Below are 20,942 nucleotides of genomic sequence, written 5' to 3'. Positions count from 1 at the left end.
ATTACCAAGATCCACGACGAGGCAATAGAGCTCGTAAATCGCGAGCTTAAACGCGTGTTATCACGTGTGCGCACATAGGCTGGATTCTATCTAGTGCGGGGAAACCGGAGACTGGTGATGAGCCGGAAAGAAAGAGAATAAGACGTGTACGATAAAAATTCTCCGTTCTATTCCTTATATACATAATATTCGTGTATTTAGATTGTACCCATTACACCGTAGTAACATCAACAATATTTTTTTGTTCCATTTTCTTATCGATTTAAATATATCTTTATTCGTATGTATAAATAAATTGTGGGAGGGGGAGAGGTAGGGGGACAAGGTGGGTGTGGGTTGCTTGTCCGTGGGTGTCTAAACGCCTGTCTTACACTCAAGGATGTGCCCGTCGTACTCTCGCTTGCCCTATAAGATATATATACCTTTACGTCTATCTTCTAGCTTTAAGACTATTTTCTTTGTAAACGTGATCACAGTGTAAAGGCGTCGCTATATACGCTAAAGCGGTAAGCACGTACGGTGAACACGGGTTAACACACGCTCCTGTGTCCTGTATATCAGTATTTTTAAATCACACCTTTCGCTCTCTTCTTCTCTCCCTCCGTTCTCCTCTCTCTCTCTTCGACCAAGTTCTTCCGTTCATCTTCTCGCACGAATACACGCAACACTTTCTTTTATCCTCGATGAATTATTCCCAATCAGGCACTTTTTTTTGTTCACGATTCCGCCCCGAGGAGCCGCACGAGAGTACGACAGGCGCGCGCATTATTTTTTCTTTTGTAAAGGTATCTAAAAAGATTTGTACGTCAATGATGCTTTAATAATAAGGATCGAAAGTGCGAATGACGAATTAACGTGTCCCTAATAATGAACATACGTGCCCTGCGTACAAAATAGTGGTAGTTTCGCGACAGCTCTTAAATACGTTATATCGATCGAAGATAGTAATAATTTGTGTACGTTGCATTCGTTTACGCGCGAGATCCGCCCGGTGGATCTCCCGACGCGCTCATCGTTTCTTTTTTTTCTTCCTTTTCTCCTCTTCCTTCTTCTTTTTTTACACGTGAAAATTCGCCCGTTGTGAATCATGTTAACGCGGCATCGGCATCTGTTAAGAAAAGCACCGTTAACGCTAAGAGATTCGCTTATCTAATCGTATAGTCCCGTGGTTTCCGGTCCTCTTGGAATGCAAAGCAATAATAAATTACTTAGATTCTAATAAATAATTATAATCGTATTAAATATTACGCGATATACAGAATAGTTATTTAAATAACTACAACCATTTACAGCAGTGTCCGCGTGTACGTGTATCTCTTCGTCTCATTGCGTGAGACGGCACATATTTATATATATATATTTATATTTATATAAATATCCGTGTATACATATATCTGTGTGTATTTGTCTGCTGTTTGTTATGTACGTGACTCTACGTATATTATATATATATATATATATATATATATATATATATATGTATATGCTATCTCAATTTTTTTCCCTTCGTGCTTTCTCTCTCCTCTAATACTTTTTCTGTACAAATATTTATATATAAAATATTTATCGGATCAAAGGCGAGAAAGGCGGAGAGAGATAACCTTCGCCGAAGCGAATGGACATCGAGATACCTGCCCGGGTACGTACGAGCCTTCGGCTAAAAGTCACACCTCTCGAACTTGCCCCCCTATCGTGTTAATATTTAATAACGCACGCCCGGCTAGCTTTTGTTTTCCTGTACATCCACGCTCCACGGTTCTTCACTGATGCGACGCATCGTTCCCATCTAAGGGAGAAAGAATAAATGAAACTCGCGACGATACCCGCTGGTATTGACCACGTCACAGCCGAGAAATCGTCGCGATCCAACGGTATCCACGTGTATCGATACGGGATATACGCCGCGTCAATGTGCTTCTGACAAACGCAACGCTTCGGATCCTTCAAATTCTCTTCCGAATTTGTAAAATTTCTCAACAGTCATTTCTTCTTGAGTTTGTGTGGAAATCCAAATCATGGGAGTCACTGAAGGATAAACTCTTCGATTATTCGTGGTATTTATAAATTTTACGCACATAAGTCTTAAATATTTAAACCTATGCATATAGATATAAATTTCTTTTTTGTCTATAAATTTTTCTTTGTCCTTAGACAGTCTGGCCTTAAAACAATATTAAATGCTCTCTCTCTCTCTCTCTCTCTCTCTCTCTCTCTCTCTCTCTCTCTCTTTCTTTGTGTCTGTAAAATAGACTTTCACTGAACCATATCCGTGTCGTCGCGTTTGTCTTAAGCATCCAAACCGCACAGCGTCAACTAAAATCTCTATCTATTTACTTGAAATTTTAATGTACTTTTTCGCGATAAAAGTACGACGTAGCTATATGTTGTATGTACATATAGCTATGTAATATGTATGTATATATATTACTTTTCGCAATTATCAACGGAGCGATTTGCGACGTGCCCCGTCGCATTTCTATACTTATTTTACTAATTTAAGACTAATGATAGAGCTCGGAATATCTCGATAAAGCCCTATGGACGGATAGTTCGTACAATATAACAGCATGATGGACGAGTGTGTTGGCAATTTCTTTTTTTATCTCGCAATTTTCTCTCCCTTTTTCTCTCTTTTAAAGGAAAGGCACAAGTTGTCGCGCTTTGTACATTATTTTCTGAAAGAGCAGACATACCCCCCCCCTCTTTCTCTCTCTCTCTCGCGAATTCTTAAGAATAATTTACAATTCAATCTACAGTTGACTCGCCGTCATGCTTCGGCAAGCGCGTTCTTGCGGCTTTCGAAAGTATTTTTGGCGAGAAGTATGTCTGAACACGTCGCAGAAAATACTTATACCTTCATGCTAATGAACACTGAACGTACGTTACATACGACATACGTACCGAATCTCCTGCCGTAAGGTAAAGGTACCAATACCCAGACATGTACCTACATCCGGACACCTTTATTATTTATAAGTATAACGCGAATTAAAATCAAAGATAAAAGTATTTTTTCTCGTAGTTTGAAACTTCAGTTATAATAGCCAAACGTTTATTTTCATAAATTTATATTTTTTTAAAGGTATTCAGACACAGATACGTATCCAGGTTTGGTACATTTCTTACGCTTAAGTGTCCGGGTATTGGTACCTTTACCTTATATATATTTTCTTGTTCAACGAAGAAGGAAAAGAAAAGAAGCTCTCTGCCTTCTTCTCCCAGCTACTGATGACTCTTGCTCAGTAAATGCGAGTTGAACTGGTACAAATTACAGCACTGCTCCCCGCAAATATTGCACTTCCACGGGTTACTCTCGCTGTGACAACCTTTGTGGAGGAAGTACAACGTCTGATCTGGAAACGTGATGCGACAGTGGGTACACTGGAGGCCGCTCGTGCGAGGATCTGGCCTAGTCGAGGTCGGTGGTTCGCCCCTCGAGTGTGGATTGGAATTAACGCCGCCACCGCAACCGCTGTTACTACCGTTGTTATTGTTATTGGTGGAGCTGGTGGATAACTTGCGACGTAGATCGTCGCGCAGCAACGACTTCAACGGTGACACCTTGATCAGCGACGGCAACGGTAGATTGCTCGACGTCGCTCCGCTGTCGTCCATACCGTTGCTATTCGGCTCTTGCTTGATGGGTATCAGGGAGATCGAAGGTGTAATGGCTTCGTCACCTCCGCCTACGTTCCTAAGAAAATTGTGAAAATCCGATCTGTAATTTACGTGATTCGGAACGCAATTAATTGTCGGCATTTCTAATTTAACGCTTGAATTATTCAACATACATTATTTATTTATCAGTCAAGTAGAGATCAGCGATAAAAATAACACGAACGTATAAAAATCACACAAGTTTACAATAACTTTTAACAATTGATCGCTGTAATAAATTTCGCGACCTACATTTGCTTACCTATGAATGGTACCGCTATTGATAGATAATTGACGATGACTACTGCTCGGCGCGTTGCTATTGCTGTCAGCGCTCTGCGGACTATTGGGGCTGTCTCCGTTCAACGGGGCAGGACTCGGATTTCGTTGATCGGCAGCTTGTTCGGGGTAAGGAATGGATATCTCCACGTGGGGCGTAAGGAAATGCATGGGGGGCGTGGCGTTGTCGGTCGAACGGTTGCCAGTGCTGTCCCCGCTGTCGGACAGAGGTGCCGAAGGCATCGCTTCCCCAGACGTGCAACTATTCATTATGGACGTAGAGCTATTTGGTCCTGGATTATCTAAATCTATTCCATGTCTATGAACGATAAAAGGTATACGTGAAATAGGAGAGCAACGCGATACTTTCCTCGAATAATTCCCGAAAGTGGCACGCAACTTACCTATTAAAGAAGTGCAACCTAAGGCATTTCATGGTTGCCGCGCGATAATTACAGAGAGGACACGATTTGACCATGTCGTGTTGACCAACGTGCTCGTTCTGAAAATGAGCGCGCATCGCGATCTGTCTTTGGAAACCTCGGTTACATATCGGGCAATGGTACGGCAAAGTTTTTGAATGCGTCGTAAAGTGTTCCGCAAGATGGTCCTTCCGAAAGAATCTCTTCTGACATACCCGACATTCGTACGGTTTCACGCCCGTATGCCTCATCTGAAAGATAAAAAGAGGATACCGTAGGTCAATTGCGCTTGCAGATAACCGTATATACATCGAGCACAGAAAATCGTCGTCAACAGGATACGGAAAACAGATTATATATTTACAAAAATTTGATTCATTCTTATATTTAGCGACTAAAAAAAAGGCGTAACACATCGTTAACCAAAACGCGTCGACGCATCAACGCAAGGATTTTCCGCCGTACAATCTTTCCGTACTTACTTTGTGTCGTCTCATGTTAGCTCCATTTGAAAATTTCATATTACAGACGTCGCATTCGAACATCTTTCTGCGAGACCTGATCCCCGAATGACCCTCCTCTCCATCCCCATCGTTCTCCGTCCCTTCTATACCTTCGGTGCTCTCCCCGGCTTCGCCGCTCGCCAGACATTGATCTTGATGAGCGGAGAAAGCTGTCTTGTTTATAGTTTCGTAATTGTCGCATCTATCACATCTACGAAATTGAGAGAATCAGATACGCGTATCCAAGAGACGTACACACATTCCAGCCGGCTGTTGTCCGACACGAAGCTACAAATCTCAATCTCACCTGAACGCGGGAACAGCCCCATCGCTGCTGTCATAATTTGTATTGAGAGCGGCCTCGTTGTCGGGATCTAACGCCTCTTCCTCCCTGTGATTAGAAGAGTCTCCGGCCTCGGCTTGCGAAGAGGAATGGGAGTCTACCTCGTTTTCCCCACCACCACCGTCAACCCCATCCGACATGTTACCAGGCGGAAGGACTACCTTGAGTCCGTGTCATCTAACCTAAGACGACAAGTGCGTGGATCAGTCGAGCTTATTCCTGGCTGGCAAAACGCAGACACCGCGGACAACTATACTCGTAGAATTTACACAACCGCTCCGACAGTTCCAAACGTCAAGTGGGGAGCACCGATCTCACCGCTCGCCCATTTAAATACAACCTTAACCCGTTTAAATAGAATCACAAATGCCTCTCGCTAACGTACGAGAACCGCGAGCGAGGATCGATCGTCCGACGCGCTTCGCGTTCCATATTTCGTCGAGCCGAGCGAACGGGAGGCTCGCCGCGGTCGCTCGGGGCACCCGACCCGATATCGTCGTGCCCTACATAGCGTCGACCCGTTCATCGTCACCGCGTTCGCGCCACGGACACGTCGCCGTGCGGGATCCGGGATCTCGTAACGCGACGCAGAAACGCGTTTTTTTCGCTACGCGGGACACTCGCGAATTCTGCGGAGAAACGAGGCCCGCGCCTCTCGTCGCGCGTCTTCGCGAGAGAGAGAGAGAGAGTGCGTGTCCTCACCGTGTATATCCACCGTGACGTGACGTATTTACGCGCGAGCTCGCGTCCGCGGCTCGCAACTCGCGCCGTCGCGCGCGCCCCGAATGCCACCTTTACCTGTCAGCTCTCTCTCTCCGCGGCGCGACGGCGGTGGCCCGATGTCCGATACACCCGTGTACCGTGTAATATCTCTCTGTCAAGCCGCTCCGTCGGCCCGTGCTCGCGTTTCGCGATTTCCAAGCGCGCGCGCTCGAGAGAGAGAGAGAGAGAGAGAGCGTGAAAACCGCGAGAATACACTCTCCGAGGAGGGGTGTCCCTCGAGCGAGGAGAGCAAGGTGCAACGGTACGGAGTGTTACCCAATCCTGGGAAGATTACGGCATAGAAACACCTGGTGGTAAAGCGCAATGCCAGAGTGCACTGCACTTTGTCCCAGTTTCGACCGAATCCGTCACTCGTGACGTAATTTTCGCGGCTTTTCCGCGGAAAGTCTCTGGCGGTCTCGCGCGCACGACGGCGCGGGAGGCGAGAGGAAAAAAAAAATGATTGGCAACCGGGAGGAGGGGTCGAAGGGGGCCAAGGGGAACGGGAAGGGGGCGACGGGACGGACGGACGGGGAACGGGGACAGCGGGCCAGCGGGACACCTCTCGCTCTCGCGTCTCGCTCGCGCGCTCACGGCACGGCTTTTTGCGACGGCCACTTACTCACATTCCACGGGGGGGACCGCGGGTGGACCTTCCTCGGCGCCACGACGGAATTTTCGCTCGTCCTCGCGGGCCGCCCGACACTCACGACCGCTGCCGCAGCCGCACACGCATCTCCCTGACACTTTTATTTTTTTCTCTCCTTCTCCCTCCCCGCGCGCGGCCGCACACAAGTAAAACGTAACGGAACGGAAGCGCCGAGGCCGAGGACGAGGTGTCCGTACGGCACTTCTCTCGCTCGTCTGCGCTCGCCGATGTCGGCACTGCTGCCAACCGGGACCGACCGACCGACCGATCCGCGGCTCCGCGCGCTCACCGACCGACGGACGTCGCGCCGACGTCCGACGTCGTTGCACCGGACCCCCGTGATCACCCGTGATCGAGACTATCGGGACCACGACCACGCGCCCGCGGGCGCGGGCGCGCGCGCGAACATAACCTCCTCGCGCGACCTGAGGTTGGTACCGCGCGCGCGTTTCGACTCCGCTGACCTGTCAAACGTCACGCACGGCTCGTCTCGTCGTACGACGGCGTGTTTACGCGCGATCGCGGACGGCGACGGTCCGCGGAGTTTGACGCTGCGATTCCTAACCTAAAAAACCCACCTACGTGAATTTTCATCCGCGAACGGAGGAGATCGGAAATCGGGTCGTCGAGGGCGACGCGATCTCCTTCCAGCGCGCTGTCGCGTGACGTCTCCTCTGGCTCTGGCGTAAGGATTGTTTTCTCGATAAAACACGGATCGCGGATCTTGTCGCGTATCGCGTATCGATTCCGCGGAGTTGCGACTCCGAAGTCTCCGATCTCCGATCCTGACCTCACCTCACCTCGTCTCCACATTCTCGCGCTCGCGGTGCACTTCACTCCGCCTCGCCGCGTGATGCATTGTGCAACCGTGGTGCAACTGCGTTGTTTGTTGACTTCTACTCGGACGGAATTTCCGTTATGCCTGGTTATGTCTCGCGCGGGAGACGAGGGTCGTCGTTACAGGTGTAATCGTAACGCCGGCGCGAACCGATATCCTCTTTCCTCTCGTTTTTCGTATTTCAGTGCGTTTTTGCCGATGTTTATCGAACGTGCGGCCAACATCCGCAGGTCGACGGTGCCCGATTGACGTAAACAGGTAATCTGCAATTCTCTCCGAGTCGCACCCATTTCGCATCCCCACGCCGATACGCTTCGTATTAATTTCTCGAACAAAATGCTGCGACGAGTAGACGGCCGAATCGTTCGAGACGTAGAGAAATGAAGATTAATTTGAGCTAGAGTCGCCTGATTAGGACTCTACTCTTCAGCATCTATCTCATATATGGTCGCATTAACATCGATGTGATGTATAATGCATAGTAAGCGAGATGTTAACGGTACGCCCATCAGGTTTATCAGCAGAAACCGAGCAATGTCCGTCACTTTGCAACCAATAGAATTCATATTTAAATTTTTCAACGGTTACGAAACGGTAGATTATAATTATTCTGCAGACGGTTTGTTCTCTGCGGCCAATCTGCTGTTGCGTTCCGTTGACATATTCTATGATATTCCTGCTAGCATTCTGCCGACGAAGCCGACGGCGGATACTTAGTGACATTTATTTTCGACAGATTCGACTATCTGGAGTACATTTGTCTAATGTATTGATTTACGAGTGAACGTATCGAGAAGACACGGGCAGATAATTTGTGGACGAATTTATTTACTTGCGGTCGGCGCAGCTGTGCTCGCGAAGAAGGATTAATGGAGCAAAGAAGACGGAGAAAAGAAAAAGAGAGGGAGAGAATGAAGAGAGTGTGAGACAGAGACAGAGACAGTGACAGTGACGGAGTATGTGTTATGGTGGCGCGGAGTGTGTGTTGGGCGTTGCTCTCCGGTTACCTGTTGATCGTCATTGACATGTTATTTCCTATATCGCGCGATTGTCGTTGTTTTGACGATTCTGACCACAATCTGTGGGTTCTCTGGTGATCGTTCTTATCGTGAAACGCTACGGTAAGATCGGAGTGAACGATCGTCCCGTGAGATTCGATCTGTCTCTCTCTCTCTCTCTCTCTCTCTCTCTCTCTCTCTCTCTCTCTCTCTCTCTCTCTCTCTCTCTCTCTCTTCCTCTCTCTTCTTTGCATCTCGACGGTCCTCCCGTTTCTCTCTTTAAGTACACGTTCGCGTTGTGTTTTTTCCGCGATCGATCATCGAATTCGCGTGCCTTATCGCTGATAAGAATGTCCGTTTTACATCTGTTAAGAGTGCTCCACGATGGATCCTGAGCTCAACGTAAGCGATATCATATAGCTCCATTTTCGATTAGAGCCGATTTTTTATTTATGATCAAAACATCTGATTTTACAGAGACAATTGAGTCCAATTGTTAAAAAATTCTAGGTTTCTCTATAAATAGTCGCGAGTGACAAATTCGGCACAAAAATGAGTTCAGAATTCATGTCTCGTAACTCGGTTAAAAAGGTATATACAGATTAAAAATACTTTCACGAATCATTGCTTTTAGAAACCTGCGGTTTACTGCGATTTATTTAAAAAAAATTTAATATCTTGTTCTCCGTTTACTTTTATAATTATCTGTTATTTTTAAAATGTCTTTAAACAAAATTAATAAAAAAAATAGCCAAGTGTTGCTTTCGAATATACACCAGTTTTTGCTATAATTCGAAACAGATATAAATTAATCTAAAAATGGTGATAATAAAATTCAATTGAGAATTATTTAAATCAATTTTTCTCAAACAAATGCTCGTCTTCGATTAGATGTAATTTTAATTTTATATATAGAGCAAAGTTAAAAAAAATGTATAATTTAAAATCATTGCATAATCACCCGCGTACTTCGAGATTACTTAACGAGGCGGTCCTGAATATGTTGCACAATTATATCCCGATGCGAGTGCACACCGCGCATCCCGACGTTGCATTGCGCTTACGTCGTCTGGAAAGCCGTACGAATCGTTTCGATTGCAGTAACATCCAAAAACGTCCCGCGTCTCGTTGACACATCGAGTTTTAGAGAAGGATTTTTGCGTCGGAAAAATAAGAATTTATAATTTTTCTCTTGCAGCGTTAAGTGATGGGCAAAGGTGAGGAGAGAAACGGCACGACGGCGCAGGCGGGCGAATCGACATTCCTGGCAAAGAGCTCGAACGAGGCGAGCAAGATGCTGGAGGCTGCGTTGCTCCAGATGGACGACATTATTTCTGGTACAAATATGATTTATATAGAGATATCAAGTTTGGATGTATCATTCACGTAGCGTATCATCTACGGATACGTGAAGATATCTGTGTTCTATAAGTACGTTATCAGAACGCGATTCTAAGAGAAATATAGAAAGAGAGACAGATACTAGCGATTTTGTTTCATTCAAAAGAAGATTAAAAAATACTCGGTTTGATAATCAGGCAAGCTTACAATTTGTAATATCCGTTTCAAGTGCGATGTTCAAAGTACAGTAAATTCTGAATCGCAAATTTTATAGGTCCATTTTACTCTTTCACTAAATCTCGATTGATATCCTCAAATGATGTTGCGATCGCTCTCTACGGTCATTATATTGCAAATATATTTGCAGGTGCTTGTGCCGATAGCACGGCCGAGAGCAGCTTGGAATGGAAGAACTCGGTGAAAGAGGCAGCGAGGAATCTTGTGACCGCGATAAAGAGCGCCCCAATGCCACCCCCGCCGCCCGATGGCGTCACCCAGAACGTCCTGCTAGCATGGATGCAGCCGGTAAGCTGACAGACAGATAGCGATCTGTGATCTTTATGCCGCTCGCACACTCGTCGGTGAGCGAAGGACGAGCGCGTCGTCTCCTCAGAATTTTGCCCTTCCGTGGCTTCCGCTCTTCAAGACGCGACGCGTTCCGGAAACGGGAACGTTTCGCGACCGGCTCGAACGTCGTCGACGTGCGAAGAACACGTGTGGTGTCCGCTGCGTGCATCCGGTACTACGGGCCGCGTCGACGCGCACGTGTTCGCGCGCGTGTTTGATCGCCGCCGTACACCGGTCACGTATGTCCGCGCGTACATCCGGACGTCTGACTTTGTAATAGTTTGCGTTTATTATATGAATATAGAATTGTCGATAGAGTTTCTCTCTCGCCTGTAAGTACGATATTATAATTCATAATAATTTTTATCGTTATATGGGATTCGATCTTTACCTTTAAATCGCTAAGTTATAACGAGATGAGGATAATAGTTACAGTTTTATACGTCTTATTATGTGACTTGATGTTTGAAACATTTTTTTTATCGAGTTTAAATAGCTAGAGATGAAGAAAATCACCGCGATCTCATAGGTAACGAGAAGAGAGGACATTGATCTATTTATAAATTGCTGTTGCGCCTCTCTCTCTTCCTCCTTTGCGTACTCTCTCCCGCTCTTCTCGAAGGATTTCATGGCGTTAATTTTAGTTTCGGCGGAGACGATGCCGCGACTGGTAGCGCGAGAGTGCACTTCACCGAGATAACGTTCGATTGTGTACAAACCTGCCGATATCGGAGTCCCGAATGCACTTTGCACGGTACACGGTGTCCGGCAACATCGTTATACGAAGTATCTGTTATAACGGTGACCTCGTGAAAGAAAGTAGGTGATAGAAATGTAATTTTTATTGGAAAAAGTATCTTGACATTAATACATCTGTCACTGAACCAGACATGAGACCGTAATGTGTTTCACACTGAGCTCAACTGGAAAGCAAACGCAACAATTGAATGGAATAAAACGTGAATACAGCGTGAAAGAAATTCATCATGGAGAACACTTGGAGCGACGGTATTGCTGGAGAACGAAAGGATCTCACTCCCATAATGGAAGAAGAGGATAAGGGACAAGCGAAAGGTTTCTCTTCAACCCTTTCTTCCATCTCGCGTGACGTCAGCGAAATACGGAAATTGAAGAATTAGAATGAATCAGTACGGAACTGTTACGCGAATTAAATCAAAACTTATCTTTTGAATAATTATGTCGCCCCAATCAAAAACATCTTGAGCGAGTCAATTTTATATTATATTTTCAATTGAATTTGAAATTTATTCGAGAAAGCAACGTGAATGCTATATAATTCTTCGGTTTACGATTTTCACGAAAGCCAAGCCATGACACTCGAGCGGTTTCAATTAAACGGCGCGATATAACTTGGCAGACGTCCGACAGACGAGTTCGCGAAACTCGTCGCGCTTCGGCACTAAAATCGTTCGGCTGGCTGGCTGGCTCGCTCTGGCTCGCCAGTGCACCGGAGTTATGCTTTTGATGGAGCCCGAATAAATGGCACGCTCGAAATAGATTGCCTTAACCGCGGGGCGCGCCGACCGCAGTTGACCGTCCGAGGCACGTACGTTCATTGACTCATACTTCGAGTACGGGTATAGTACGCGGGATCGATTATTGTTTCAATCTCTGTTAAAGTAAACGCCACGTTCGAGGCCACCGTACGGAACGCGGAAAATAGATCGGCGCGCGGCGCGTTACGATCTTCGAAGATTCACCGCGATACCGCTGATGGGAATAAGAGACCTCTTGAACCCCTCGTGCGCGTGGATTAAAAAAAGCTTCAACCGTATCTAAATTCAGGTTCGCAGTCGGACTCGTCGGACGCGGCGTCGACTATAAAGCGTTGGAACAGCCGATGGACGCCCTCAGAGGGCTACGATTCGTCGGGGACGTCGACGAATTCCGACGTGGGTGACGAGTACGTCGAGGATTATCCGCGGGATATCAGGCCGGATTTATCCGAGCCGACAATCGCGTGCCAGACAGCCTACCGATCTCAGGAGTGTTTGTGTCAGGTAGACTTAAGATAGAGAAATCGAGTTCAAAGAAGTTGTACTCGTATTTACATATTCCAATTAGTAAAATGTGATTATATAAAAAATGTCAATGAACTATCTTTCGCCGAGGTATTGATAATATCGTTGTAGGCTTGCTTACTCGGCTATGCTAAGATGATAGCGCTTCAAGGGAGTATACCTAACATCTGTGCGGTATCCAACGGTATGGCTAATATCTGCCCGGCGTCGGCTGCGCATCTGGGAAGTTTTCCGTCTCTCTGTGCGATGCCGTGCTCAAGGTCACTGTTTGTACAGCATCCTAACTTTTATATTGCCGTTTGAATCTCTCTAAATGGACTTCTAAAAGCTATCGATCCTTACGAACCGACAGCGTTTCTAGCGAGCTCGCACATCACGCCGTTAAGGAACACGCGAGAAACGTCGCTCATTATCCGCACGTTTGTCACTTGCAACAAGATCCGATATTCGCGAAGGAGCGAGAAATACACGCGGGTAGCAGGACGAACAGTACGACATCCTTGCCGGTAAACTCAACGGGGAGATGCGCCGGTTCTTTGGACAGAAGGCGACGCAGATTCCGCAGTAGAGTGGACCGCGATCAGAGAGCTATGTCTCATAGCGATCTGATCTGCCACGAGAGGGATAGACCGCGTCACTACTGCTCGCTGCAACAATTTCACTGCGGAAGCAATATGTGCATAAATAATTATCATAGCAAGACCGAGGTATACTGTATGAGAGAACTTTTAATAAAACTTCCGATTGTGTGGTACCATAAATGTGAATTCTTCCTTAATCCTCTTATTCTAATAATAAAATTTAAAATAGTGAAATTTTTTACTAATAAGATTATTAATGATCGTTTTATCAATTTGCTTTTCAGGAACGATTGAGAAAATTGGAAAGCGAACGTGGAGCACTGCATATGGAAGTGTCAGTTTTATCCGAACAAGTCGACGCACAATCGAATAAGATTCAAGAGCTGGAGAGCGTACTTCAGGAGAAGAAAGATACTCTGAGACAAATGGAAGAAGCGTTGCAGACGGTAAAATATCTTGTGATTTTATATGATAGATTTATAGCTTCACATGCTTATTCGTTTTGTAGGAAGTTCTATCAAGAAGCGCTTTGGAAACGCAGAAGTTGGAGCTTCTTACCTCCTTGTCCGAAATGAAACTCAGACAAGCTAGTTTGGAGCACGAAAATCTGTCGCTGCGCAATACAAGTCCTTTATCGAATGTTAGTATATATTTTAACAGTTATTATAATATAAAGTTTTATATTGCTATACCATAGAATGCCACGATAAAATTTACCAAGCAATTTTACGTTCACAGGGAGAAAGATTCAGCAGACATACGGGTCAATATAGTAGTCTTCCTAGGCCACCGACGTCCAAGAAAGGCGTTGTATTTGGTAAGGTTCCAAATTTAGTCTCGGGAGCGCATACAACGGTACCTTTGGCTGTTAGGGGAGTCTCTGCGAGATGTCTGTCCGCTCCTCTTCTAGGTTCCGATCGATTTTTATCTAAGCATGCGGTGTCATGTTTAAAAGTTCTTAACGATTCTATACATAGTATTTCAATATTAATCGACTTGAATAACAGCATGTTGTTGCGATTAATTGAAAAGTTGCTTGCAAACCACTCACGGCTGGTGCGCATGCATTCGGACCAATTCGGACGTTATCATTAATAAATATTTTGTTTAAGTTTTCACAGTATGAATTAATTTCCATAAATATGCAACTATTGAAAGGTGCTTTCTCCTCATTTCGTAACTTGATTGCTGTGAAATTTTATGAAGCCAAAGTACAGATTATTGATTTAATCATATACTGCTTTAACAAGTATTTGAAGAAATAACATAAATAGGATTAGAGTCGTATTGATTTCACCTTAATGCAAGGGTCCTGTCATTATTTAACATACATATGTAAAGAGTTGTACGTGTTTATACAAATATTATTATCACAGCGGAAGAAGCGAAAATCATGGTCAGTGAGGCAAGCGCGCAAGTGGAATTGCCACCACCGAAACCGCTCGCGGAACTCGGTATGGAGGAGATCGGTGATTGGTTGGCTCGCCTTGGTCTGGAATGCTACGCCGGCGAGCTGAGACGATGGGGTGCCACCGGATCGAAGCTGCTCGACGCCACGCAGGTTCAACTGGAGAAAGAGTTGGACATAAAGAACGCTCTGCACAGGAAAAAGTTGCTTTATGCCATCGAATCGGAGCGAAGCAACGGCGTTGGATTATTCGGTTCTCACAAGGTTGCGATCGATTTTGTTATAACTTTATCGAGTTATCTGAGAAAGTCTGAGAGTGAAGATCCTGTCCAATATCTCGCAGATGGATAATGCGGCGGTGTTACGATGGCTAGACGATATCGGACTGCCGCAACACAAAGAAGCCTTCCATAACGCCAAGATTGATGGTAGAGTTTTACACAGATTGACTACGGAGGATCTTTTGAACCTCGGAGTGGCCGCACAGTTGCACGCCGCCAGCTTAAGACGTGGAATTCAGGTACTTCACAATGTATAATTATAATTTATAAGTTCTGATATTCAGATGCTATATATATATATGATATATAGACCATAAATTTGGAGCCAATATTTGAAACGATGTACATCGTGTAGGTTTTACGAGACTTGAACTTTGAGTTTGACAATTTGGAAAGAAGATCCGTGAACGGAAATGGTGCCGATGGTACGAACGTAACTCTCTGGACGAACCATCGTGTGATGGAGTGGCTGCGAGTCGTGGATCTCGCGGAATATGCGCCGAACATGCGCGGCTCCGGCGTTCATGGGGGCCTAATGATCCACGAAGGTCGATTTACTTCCGAGCTGCTCGCCGCGTTGCTCAGCATTCCACCGGCGAAGACTCTACTCCGTAGACACCTGACGACGCACTTTAATCAAATTCTCGGCAGAGAGGTGGTTCAACAAAAGCGAGAGATGGAGACCACACTCGGATTCGTTCCACTGACGCTTACCGCTAGATTAAAAGTGCGTTTTATTATGCCGTTTATCTCATTAATATTTCTTAATGGTAAATGATGGTTAAATTTAAAATTTTATCCAAGGTACCAAAGAAATCTCAATTCACGCTGAAACGCAAGAAGAGTAAAAACGAGATGGATTTCGGCAATTTGGTTTGCCCATTGGAGGCATCGCCACCAGGTACCCCATCAACGCCCTCGTCAACACCGGGCAGCCCTAACTTGAACTCACCCACATTCTAACCACAATTAAAGCTTCATTCGGGTAATCATCTAAACTAACTTGTAAGTCTAACTCGACTAATGATATTAAAGACCGTGTTATGATCATAAGATTATACTTTTCTAAGTTGTGTAAATCATATTTTTATTTGTGGAAAAGCCTATTTTTTGCTAAATACTATTATCATGATTTTATATGCATCTTGGATAAACGAGATATAAGGATTATTATATATCTCCATATAAAATATATTGTTGAGCTCTAAATTAAAATTCTATTAGCTTCCATCGTAACTTTTACATCAATATATTGCTTATTACCAATCTTCATTCATTTCTTCATTATAATTAATACTTTTTCTTTTTACCAAAAGTTTTTTACAAGAGCATCTTATATATGGCGCTATTATTAACCATTTCGAATATCTTATATTTTCTACATCTCAATTTTATGTGATTAAAATAAATTATGCCTTCTAGACTTGGAGGATACTGGGCAAAGGAGAATTATAGGGTGCATATGAAATGGACGAATTGCGAAAGGATACATTTTAATAGTAAAACAATGGATATATACATATCCAAACAACCTGAGACAACGCGCGAAAATACACCAGAATCACCTGGGACCAGTTATCCGTAACGTAAAATACATAGCCACATCGAAATGTGCATTTCTGATGAGAAATCGCATAAACGAGAGCTAACTCCGATCACCGCCAAAGGTTTATTAACGCCGTAACTAAAAGATTTGATAAAAATTAACCGCTTTACAGAGAATAATATTTTTACTACGAATCATTAAATTATGTATAGGTATAGGTAAATCGGAAATAAACATTAAATTTATTCCTATTCCTTACATTTATCTTTACCCATTTTTAATTCTCGTGTAAGAATAACGTAGTATCCAATTAATTATCTGTTGCTTATCTTTAATTAAAGAATTATTGTCTTTACCTTTAAAAAGAAAACGGAATCGCAGTTTTATGCGACACAGCAGCTGCGTGCAATTGTAACTTTCACATTTCCTACAATCATAGAATAATGTTTATAATTATTTGTTATTAAATTTTTTTTCCAATCAATTAATTTTATTATAATTTTGTTCATTGTTTCATTAATACATTATTTAATCGTTATATGTGTGTCTAATTTTAGATACATCTTATTTTATATGACCTGTTAAAACAATAATAATAATCAATGAAATACAGGAAGAATTATCATCATTAAATTAAATATGATTTTAATATAAGTTTACTAAAAAAAATTAATATTCTTAAAAATTTACTATTTTTTTTAAATCAAGTAATTTTTTGCAGCAAATGATAAGTCGAGAATCTATCTTATTGACTGTGTCGCGGAACTTTCCGGTACACCGCGCGCATGCGCAGTGTATCTTACGTTTTAATTTTGATGGATTTAGATTGGCAGAACTGCGGGAGTGCGGCGATTCTTTTCCTTCCGATCCGATCCGATTCCTTCGTTGCTTCACCAAAATGGTGAGTGTTTTTGTGCTGCGGTATCTCCAGAGTAATCTAACAATTCCGGAGACATCGTCTATCCGTTAATTGTTTATTTGCGATAAATACACGATCGAGATAATCGCGGATAATTCTCTGCATTTATTACACTCGCGAAAAGAATGTAAATTTTTGCGGATAACGTTAACCTATACGTATACTTATGCCTATGCAATTTCTATTCCACGTCGGATGACTTTACTTTAGATTTCTTCGGAAATTACCTGGGATTATCTTCGAATCGATTGACAATTGGAGCACTTTTACTCGCAATTTTCTTAGTTGAATTATTAATATTTATTAACTGCATATTTTATATTCGCTCAGTCCACACACAAGAAGAAGACGAGGAAGCTGCGTGGACACGTGAGCCATGGCCACGGCCGCGTCGGTATGTTTGCTCAGTATATTGTTATAGCCACGTGTATAAAGTAAATGAAAGCGTGTACTAGTTAACAAACGTAGCACGATATATGTTTATTTTAAGATTAAAATTCTTCAAATATTTATAATTCTCATTTATATGATGATTTGCAACGGGCGGTCTGAAAAGTGCGTACAACACTTATATCCCTGTAGAATACGTTGCATTCTGATCGTGATAATAAAATATTGAAAAGAAATCATAAACTTTTTAAACGTGACAATTCAATCATATTGAAGTCTTTTCTAAAAGAAGAGGTCAAAATTCTATTGACGTAAAATATTTCTTTGCAAATATTGAATCTCTGATCGAATCAAAGATGTTTATTTTCTTTGTGTATATAATTATTTGTCTAACATGCCCTTACTCTTGTCTTAAATTCACTTTTGATATAAATAGTTAATTTTTTTTCTGCTCCATTAAACACATAAAAAATATACTGTTGTACATGGTTTCTTGAACTGTTTGCATTTTTCAGGCAAGCATAGGAAGCACCCTGGTGGTCGCGGCAATGCTGGTGGTATGCACCATCACCGAATAAATTTCGACAAATATCATCCCGGTTACTTCGGAAAGGTAGGAATACGTCTATACTCTATACGATGTTGTACGATAAAAAGGACTAGCAGGCCTGTTCGTTTTCGCTGCACTTTTGAATTAGTGCAATAAGTTAGAATGAAACAAATATAATATATTTTCTTTCATTCTAACTTATTGCACTAGTTCAGAAGTGCAGCGAAAACGAACAGGCTTTATGTATTTATCAGATGATGAGAACTTTATTTTCACCGGCGAACTGAATTACATTGATTGTATTTGTATAATCTGAATAATTTTCAACCCGTATAAACGTACTGTCAAGAATTCGTATCTTGTTAACCAATATTTTTTTATTTTACAGCTCGGTATGAGGAATTATCACTTACGACGCAACACCAAATGGTGCCCTACTATAAATCTAGACAAATTGTGGACCCTGGTCTCCGAACAGACAAGATTGAAGTACAAAGATGTGGAAGGCAAAGCTCCCGTAATCGATCTCGTGAAAGCGGTAAGTTGTAGACTTTTTTTAATTGTAATTTCATACAATTATATTCTTTAAATATTTATATTTACCAATATATGATGATTTGCAACGGGCGGACTGAAAAGTGCTGTACAACACTTGTATACACTGTAGAGTGTTGCATTCTGATCGTGATCATGAAATATATATATATATATAAATTAAAAAAAAAAAATATATATATATATATATAATCATAAAGCTTAAACGAGACAATTTAATCACTTTAAAAGTTTGCATTTATATATTAGCACATAAAACATCTACCGATTGATATTAACTTTTTTCAGGGATATTACAAACTCCTGGGAAAAGGACGCCTTCCAAAGCAGCCTGTCATCGTTAAGGCTAAATTCTTCAGTAAACAAGCGGAGGACAAGATCAAGGCAGTTGGTGGTGCATGTGTTTTGTGCGCATAATCGAGTACGTTCCTTTTTTTCTTCGAACATTCGGCGGTACCTTTTTGTTATTTTCATGATGATCCGTAACGGGCGGACTGAGAACTGTACAACGTTTCAACGAAAGTTGTGCATTAGTGTAGATTGTTGTATTCTGATCAACAATTTTGTGAAATACCTTGAAGAGACTGTACAATCAAGATGCTAACTTACATGGTTTTGCTTTCAGAATATCAATTTCCATAAACGTATGCTCTGTAAGTACTCAAGCTTCACTAAAACGTGTGGAATTAAAGATCAATTACAAGAGTAAATTGTGGAGGATGTATTTCGATAAAAATGATGAATAAATACATTTTTTTAAACACATTTATCTCGTTTCTCGTGCTTTTCTCACAAGTTGTCCTATTCTTATAAATAGATTCTATATTATTACATAGACACATAGACCGAATATGTAGCGAAGATATAAACAGTAAAGCCCTGTGCATAATGAAAGCCGCAATGCAACAAGAACAGAATTTCCGACGCGTTGGATCTATTCCTTATTGCCCGTTTCTGTTGCCTGTAGTTTTTATTGTGCATACAGCTCAACATTATCTTAAAGGAAGATTCATTATGATAGATGTATCTCGTTCCGTCGGATTCCTTATACTAAGTGAGGTGGTGGAGGAGGTATTTGCATTCCAGTTGCCAAGAGAGCCGGCGGCGGTGGTACTGGATTGAACATCGGCGGCCTGGGCGGAGGCGGTGGTACGGGTACCATCGGACCCAGTCCTGGCCTTATCAAGGGAACCGGCGGTGGTGGTACTTTGCCTACAGACGGCTTCTCGTTCTTAAATGCGAACTGCAAGAAAAACTGCTTCGTGTCCTTATTCCAATGAGTCCAGAACTTTCCTTCTGCCTTTTCCACTTCCCTGCTAGGCACCTATATAAAATTATTGACAGTGAGTAAAGGCTTTCACACTATTTCTATATTATATTAAATTGAGGCAAACAGTAGTTTCTATCTTAATCACTCAAACTCATTTATAGGACGAATAATCTTAAAAATATTCAGCGAGTAAACGAAGGAAAGCAGTATTTTCTTACTTTGAAAGCGATAGTCTCGTATGGCTCAGCCGCAAACAGCAGATACTGCCACTTGCGATCGGGTGGCTCGACCCTTTGCTCGTAGGCGGACATAAATCTGTGTCGTGGTATTACATTGTCCGCCACCTCCGGATAATCCACTTGAAACAGCAGACTCTGCTGGCCGGACTCCGGATCGCGTTGCTTGGTGACTCGGTAACCAGGTCGACCAATCTTGACAAACTTCTTCGGCTCGACCCGGGGCTTTTCCGGCGCGAGAGTCTGCGGCGCTTCCTTGGCCTCCTTCGCGGCCCTCCTGGCCAGATTGGCCTGGTGCTTCTTACCCTGCGTGTGCGCCAGGTAGCTGCCTTCGTTATTGTGCAGGGTGAGACACAGTTTGCACTCGTACGAGCCCAGGTGATTTTTCATGAAATACGGATCCTTGTTCAAGTCGATGGTCTCCAGGGCGAGCTGACGGAGTCGCTCCCGGCGGTCGCGATTGCTCTCCGACCAGGAGGCGACGCCGCCACCGCCGGTTTTGCCGCCCGGCCGATTCTGGAAGTCCATTCTTGCTCGCCGAAAGTGTGTCGCGTCGACGGGAGGATGAAAACCCCTCTTTGTAAACGCGTATCTTCGTCAGCGAGTTATCGTAAATACAGATAACCTCACTTTAACTGCTTTAACTACACAATCACGGTTCACACAATATTACTAGACGGATCTGACGTGATAAATTGTTTTCTGGTGTTTCGCTCTCATACTCTTCATGTCGCTGATCCATAGACGCGGCAACGGCGTGTGGCAGTAGAGGGCAGAGCAGAGCGCAAGGCTGCCGCATAGTGCC

At 43.4% G+C, this 20,942-nt stretch overlaps 4 protein-coding genes across 17 annotated transcripts; 2 read left to right on the top strand and 2 right to left on the bottom strand.

Annotated features, from left to right (window-relative positions):
* Positions 1-147: 147 nt before the first annotated feature.
* LOC143900478 (uncharacterized) lies at positions 148-7,553 on the bottom strand. Of its 7 annotated transcripts, none has more exons than XM_077411884.1 (6): positions 7,416-7,553; positions 5,169-5,386; positions 4,841-5,072; positions 4,341-4,609; positions 3,920-4,255; positions 148-3,718 (listed from the first exon to the last, which is right to left on the bottom strand). In XM_077411884.1, the coding sequence occupies exons 2-6, from the start codon at positions 5,342-5,344 to the stop codon at positions 3,223-3,225; spliced, it is 1,509 nt and encodes a 502-aa protein (XP_077268010.1). In that variant the 5' UTR covers positions 5,345-5,386; positions 7,416-7,553; the 3' UTR covers positions 148-3,222. The 7 variants fall into 7 exon arrangements, with proteins under 7 accessions (XP_077268010.1, XP_077268005.1, XP_077268012.1 ...); XM_077411879.1 differs by lacking the exon at positions 7,416-7,553 and adding an exon at positions 7,194-7,333; XM_077411886.1 differs by lacking the exon at positions 7,416-7,553 and adding an exon at positions 7,194-7,333 and having other exon boundaries at positions 148-3,694.
* Positions 6,894-16,468, top strand: Liprin-beta (liprin-beta 1). Of its 8 annotated transcripts, none has more exons than XM_077411864.1 (13): positions 10,991-11,178; positions 11,248-11,433; positions 12,166-12,380; positions 12,513-12,661; positions 12,754-13,108; positions 13,267-13,428; positions 13,491-13,622; positions 13,721-13,892; positions 14,359-14,654; positions 14,734-14,910; positions 15,027-15,398; positions 15,476-15,572; positions 16,094-16,468. In XM_077411864.1, exons 2-13 carry the CDS (start codon positions 11,346-11,348, stop codon positions 16,135-16,137), a joined length of 2,259 nt encoding a protein of 752 aa, XP_077267990.1. In that variant the 5' UTR covers positions 10,991-11,178; positions 11,248-11,345; the 3' UTR covers positions 16,138-16,468. The 8 variants fall into 8 exon arrangements, with proteins under 8 accessions (XP_077267997.1, XP_077267995.1, XP_077267992.1 ...); XM_077411863.1 differs by having other exon boundaries at positions 10,992-11,178; positions 15,476-15,676; XM_077411865.1 differs by having other exon boundaries at positions 10,994-11,178; positions 13,721-13,799; positions 15,476-15,676.
* A 458-nt stretch (positions 16,469-16,926) lies between these two features.
* On the top strand, positions 16,927-19,396 carry Rpl27a (ribosomal protein L27A). Its single transcript, XM_077411929.1, has 6 exons — positions 16,927-17,118; positions 17,467-17,530; positions 18,042-18,139; positions 18,465-18,614; positions 18,920-19,052; positions 19,257-19,396. Exons 1-5 carry the CDS (start codon positions 16,942-16,944, stop codon positions 19,046-19,048), a joined length of 618 nt encoding a protein of 205 aa, XP_077268055.1. The 5' UTR covers positions 16,927-16,941; the 3' UTR covers positions 19,049-19,052; positions 19,257-19,396.
* On the bottom strand, positions 19,338-20,843 carry Sf3a2 (splicing factor 3A subunit 2). The gene is made up of 2 exons (XM_077411925.1): positions 20,120-20,843; positions 19,338-19,955 (listed from the first exon to the last, which is right to left on the bottom strand). The coding sequence occupies exons 1-2, from the start codon at positions 20,663-20,665 to the stop codon at positions 19,677-19,679; spliced, it is 825 nt and encodes a 274-aa protein (XP_077268051.1). The 5' UTR covers positions 20,666-20,843; the 3' UTR covers positions 19,338-19,676.
* Between the last annotated feature and the right edge of the window lie 99 nt (positions 20,844-20,942).

This window comes from Temnothorax americanus, unplaced genomic scaffold (genome assembly GCF_048541705.1).
Source record: "Temnothorax americanus isolate GAGA-0224 unplaced genomic scaffold, ASM4854170v1 Scaffold3, whole genome shotgun sequence".
NCBI lineage: Eukaryota > Metazoa > Arthropoda > Insecta > Hymenoptera > Formicidae > Temnothorax > Temnothorax americanus.
Note: the sequence above shows the minus strand (reverse complement) of the source record. Positions and strands in the feature narration are given on the sequence as shown.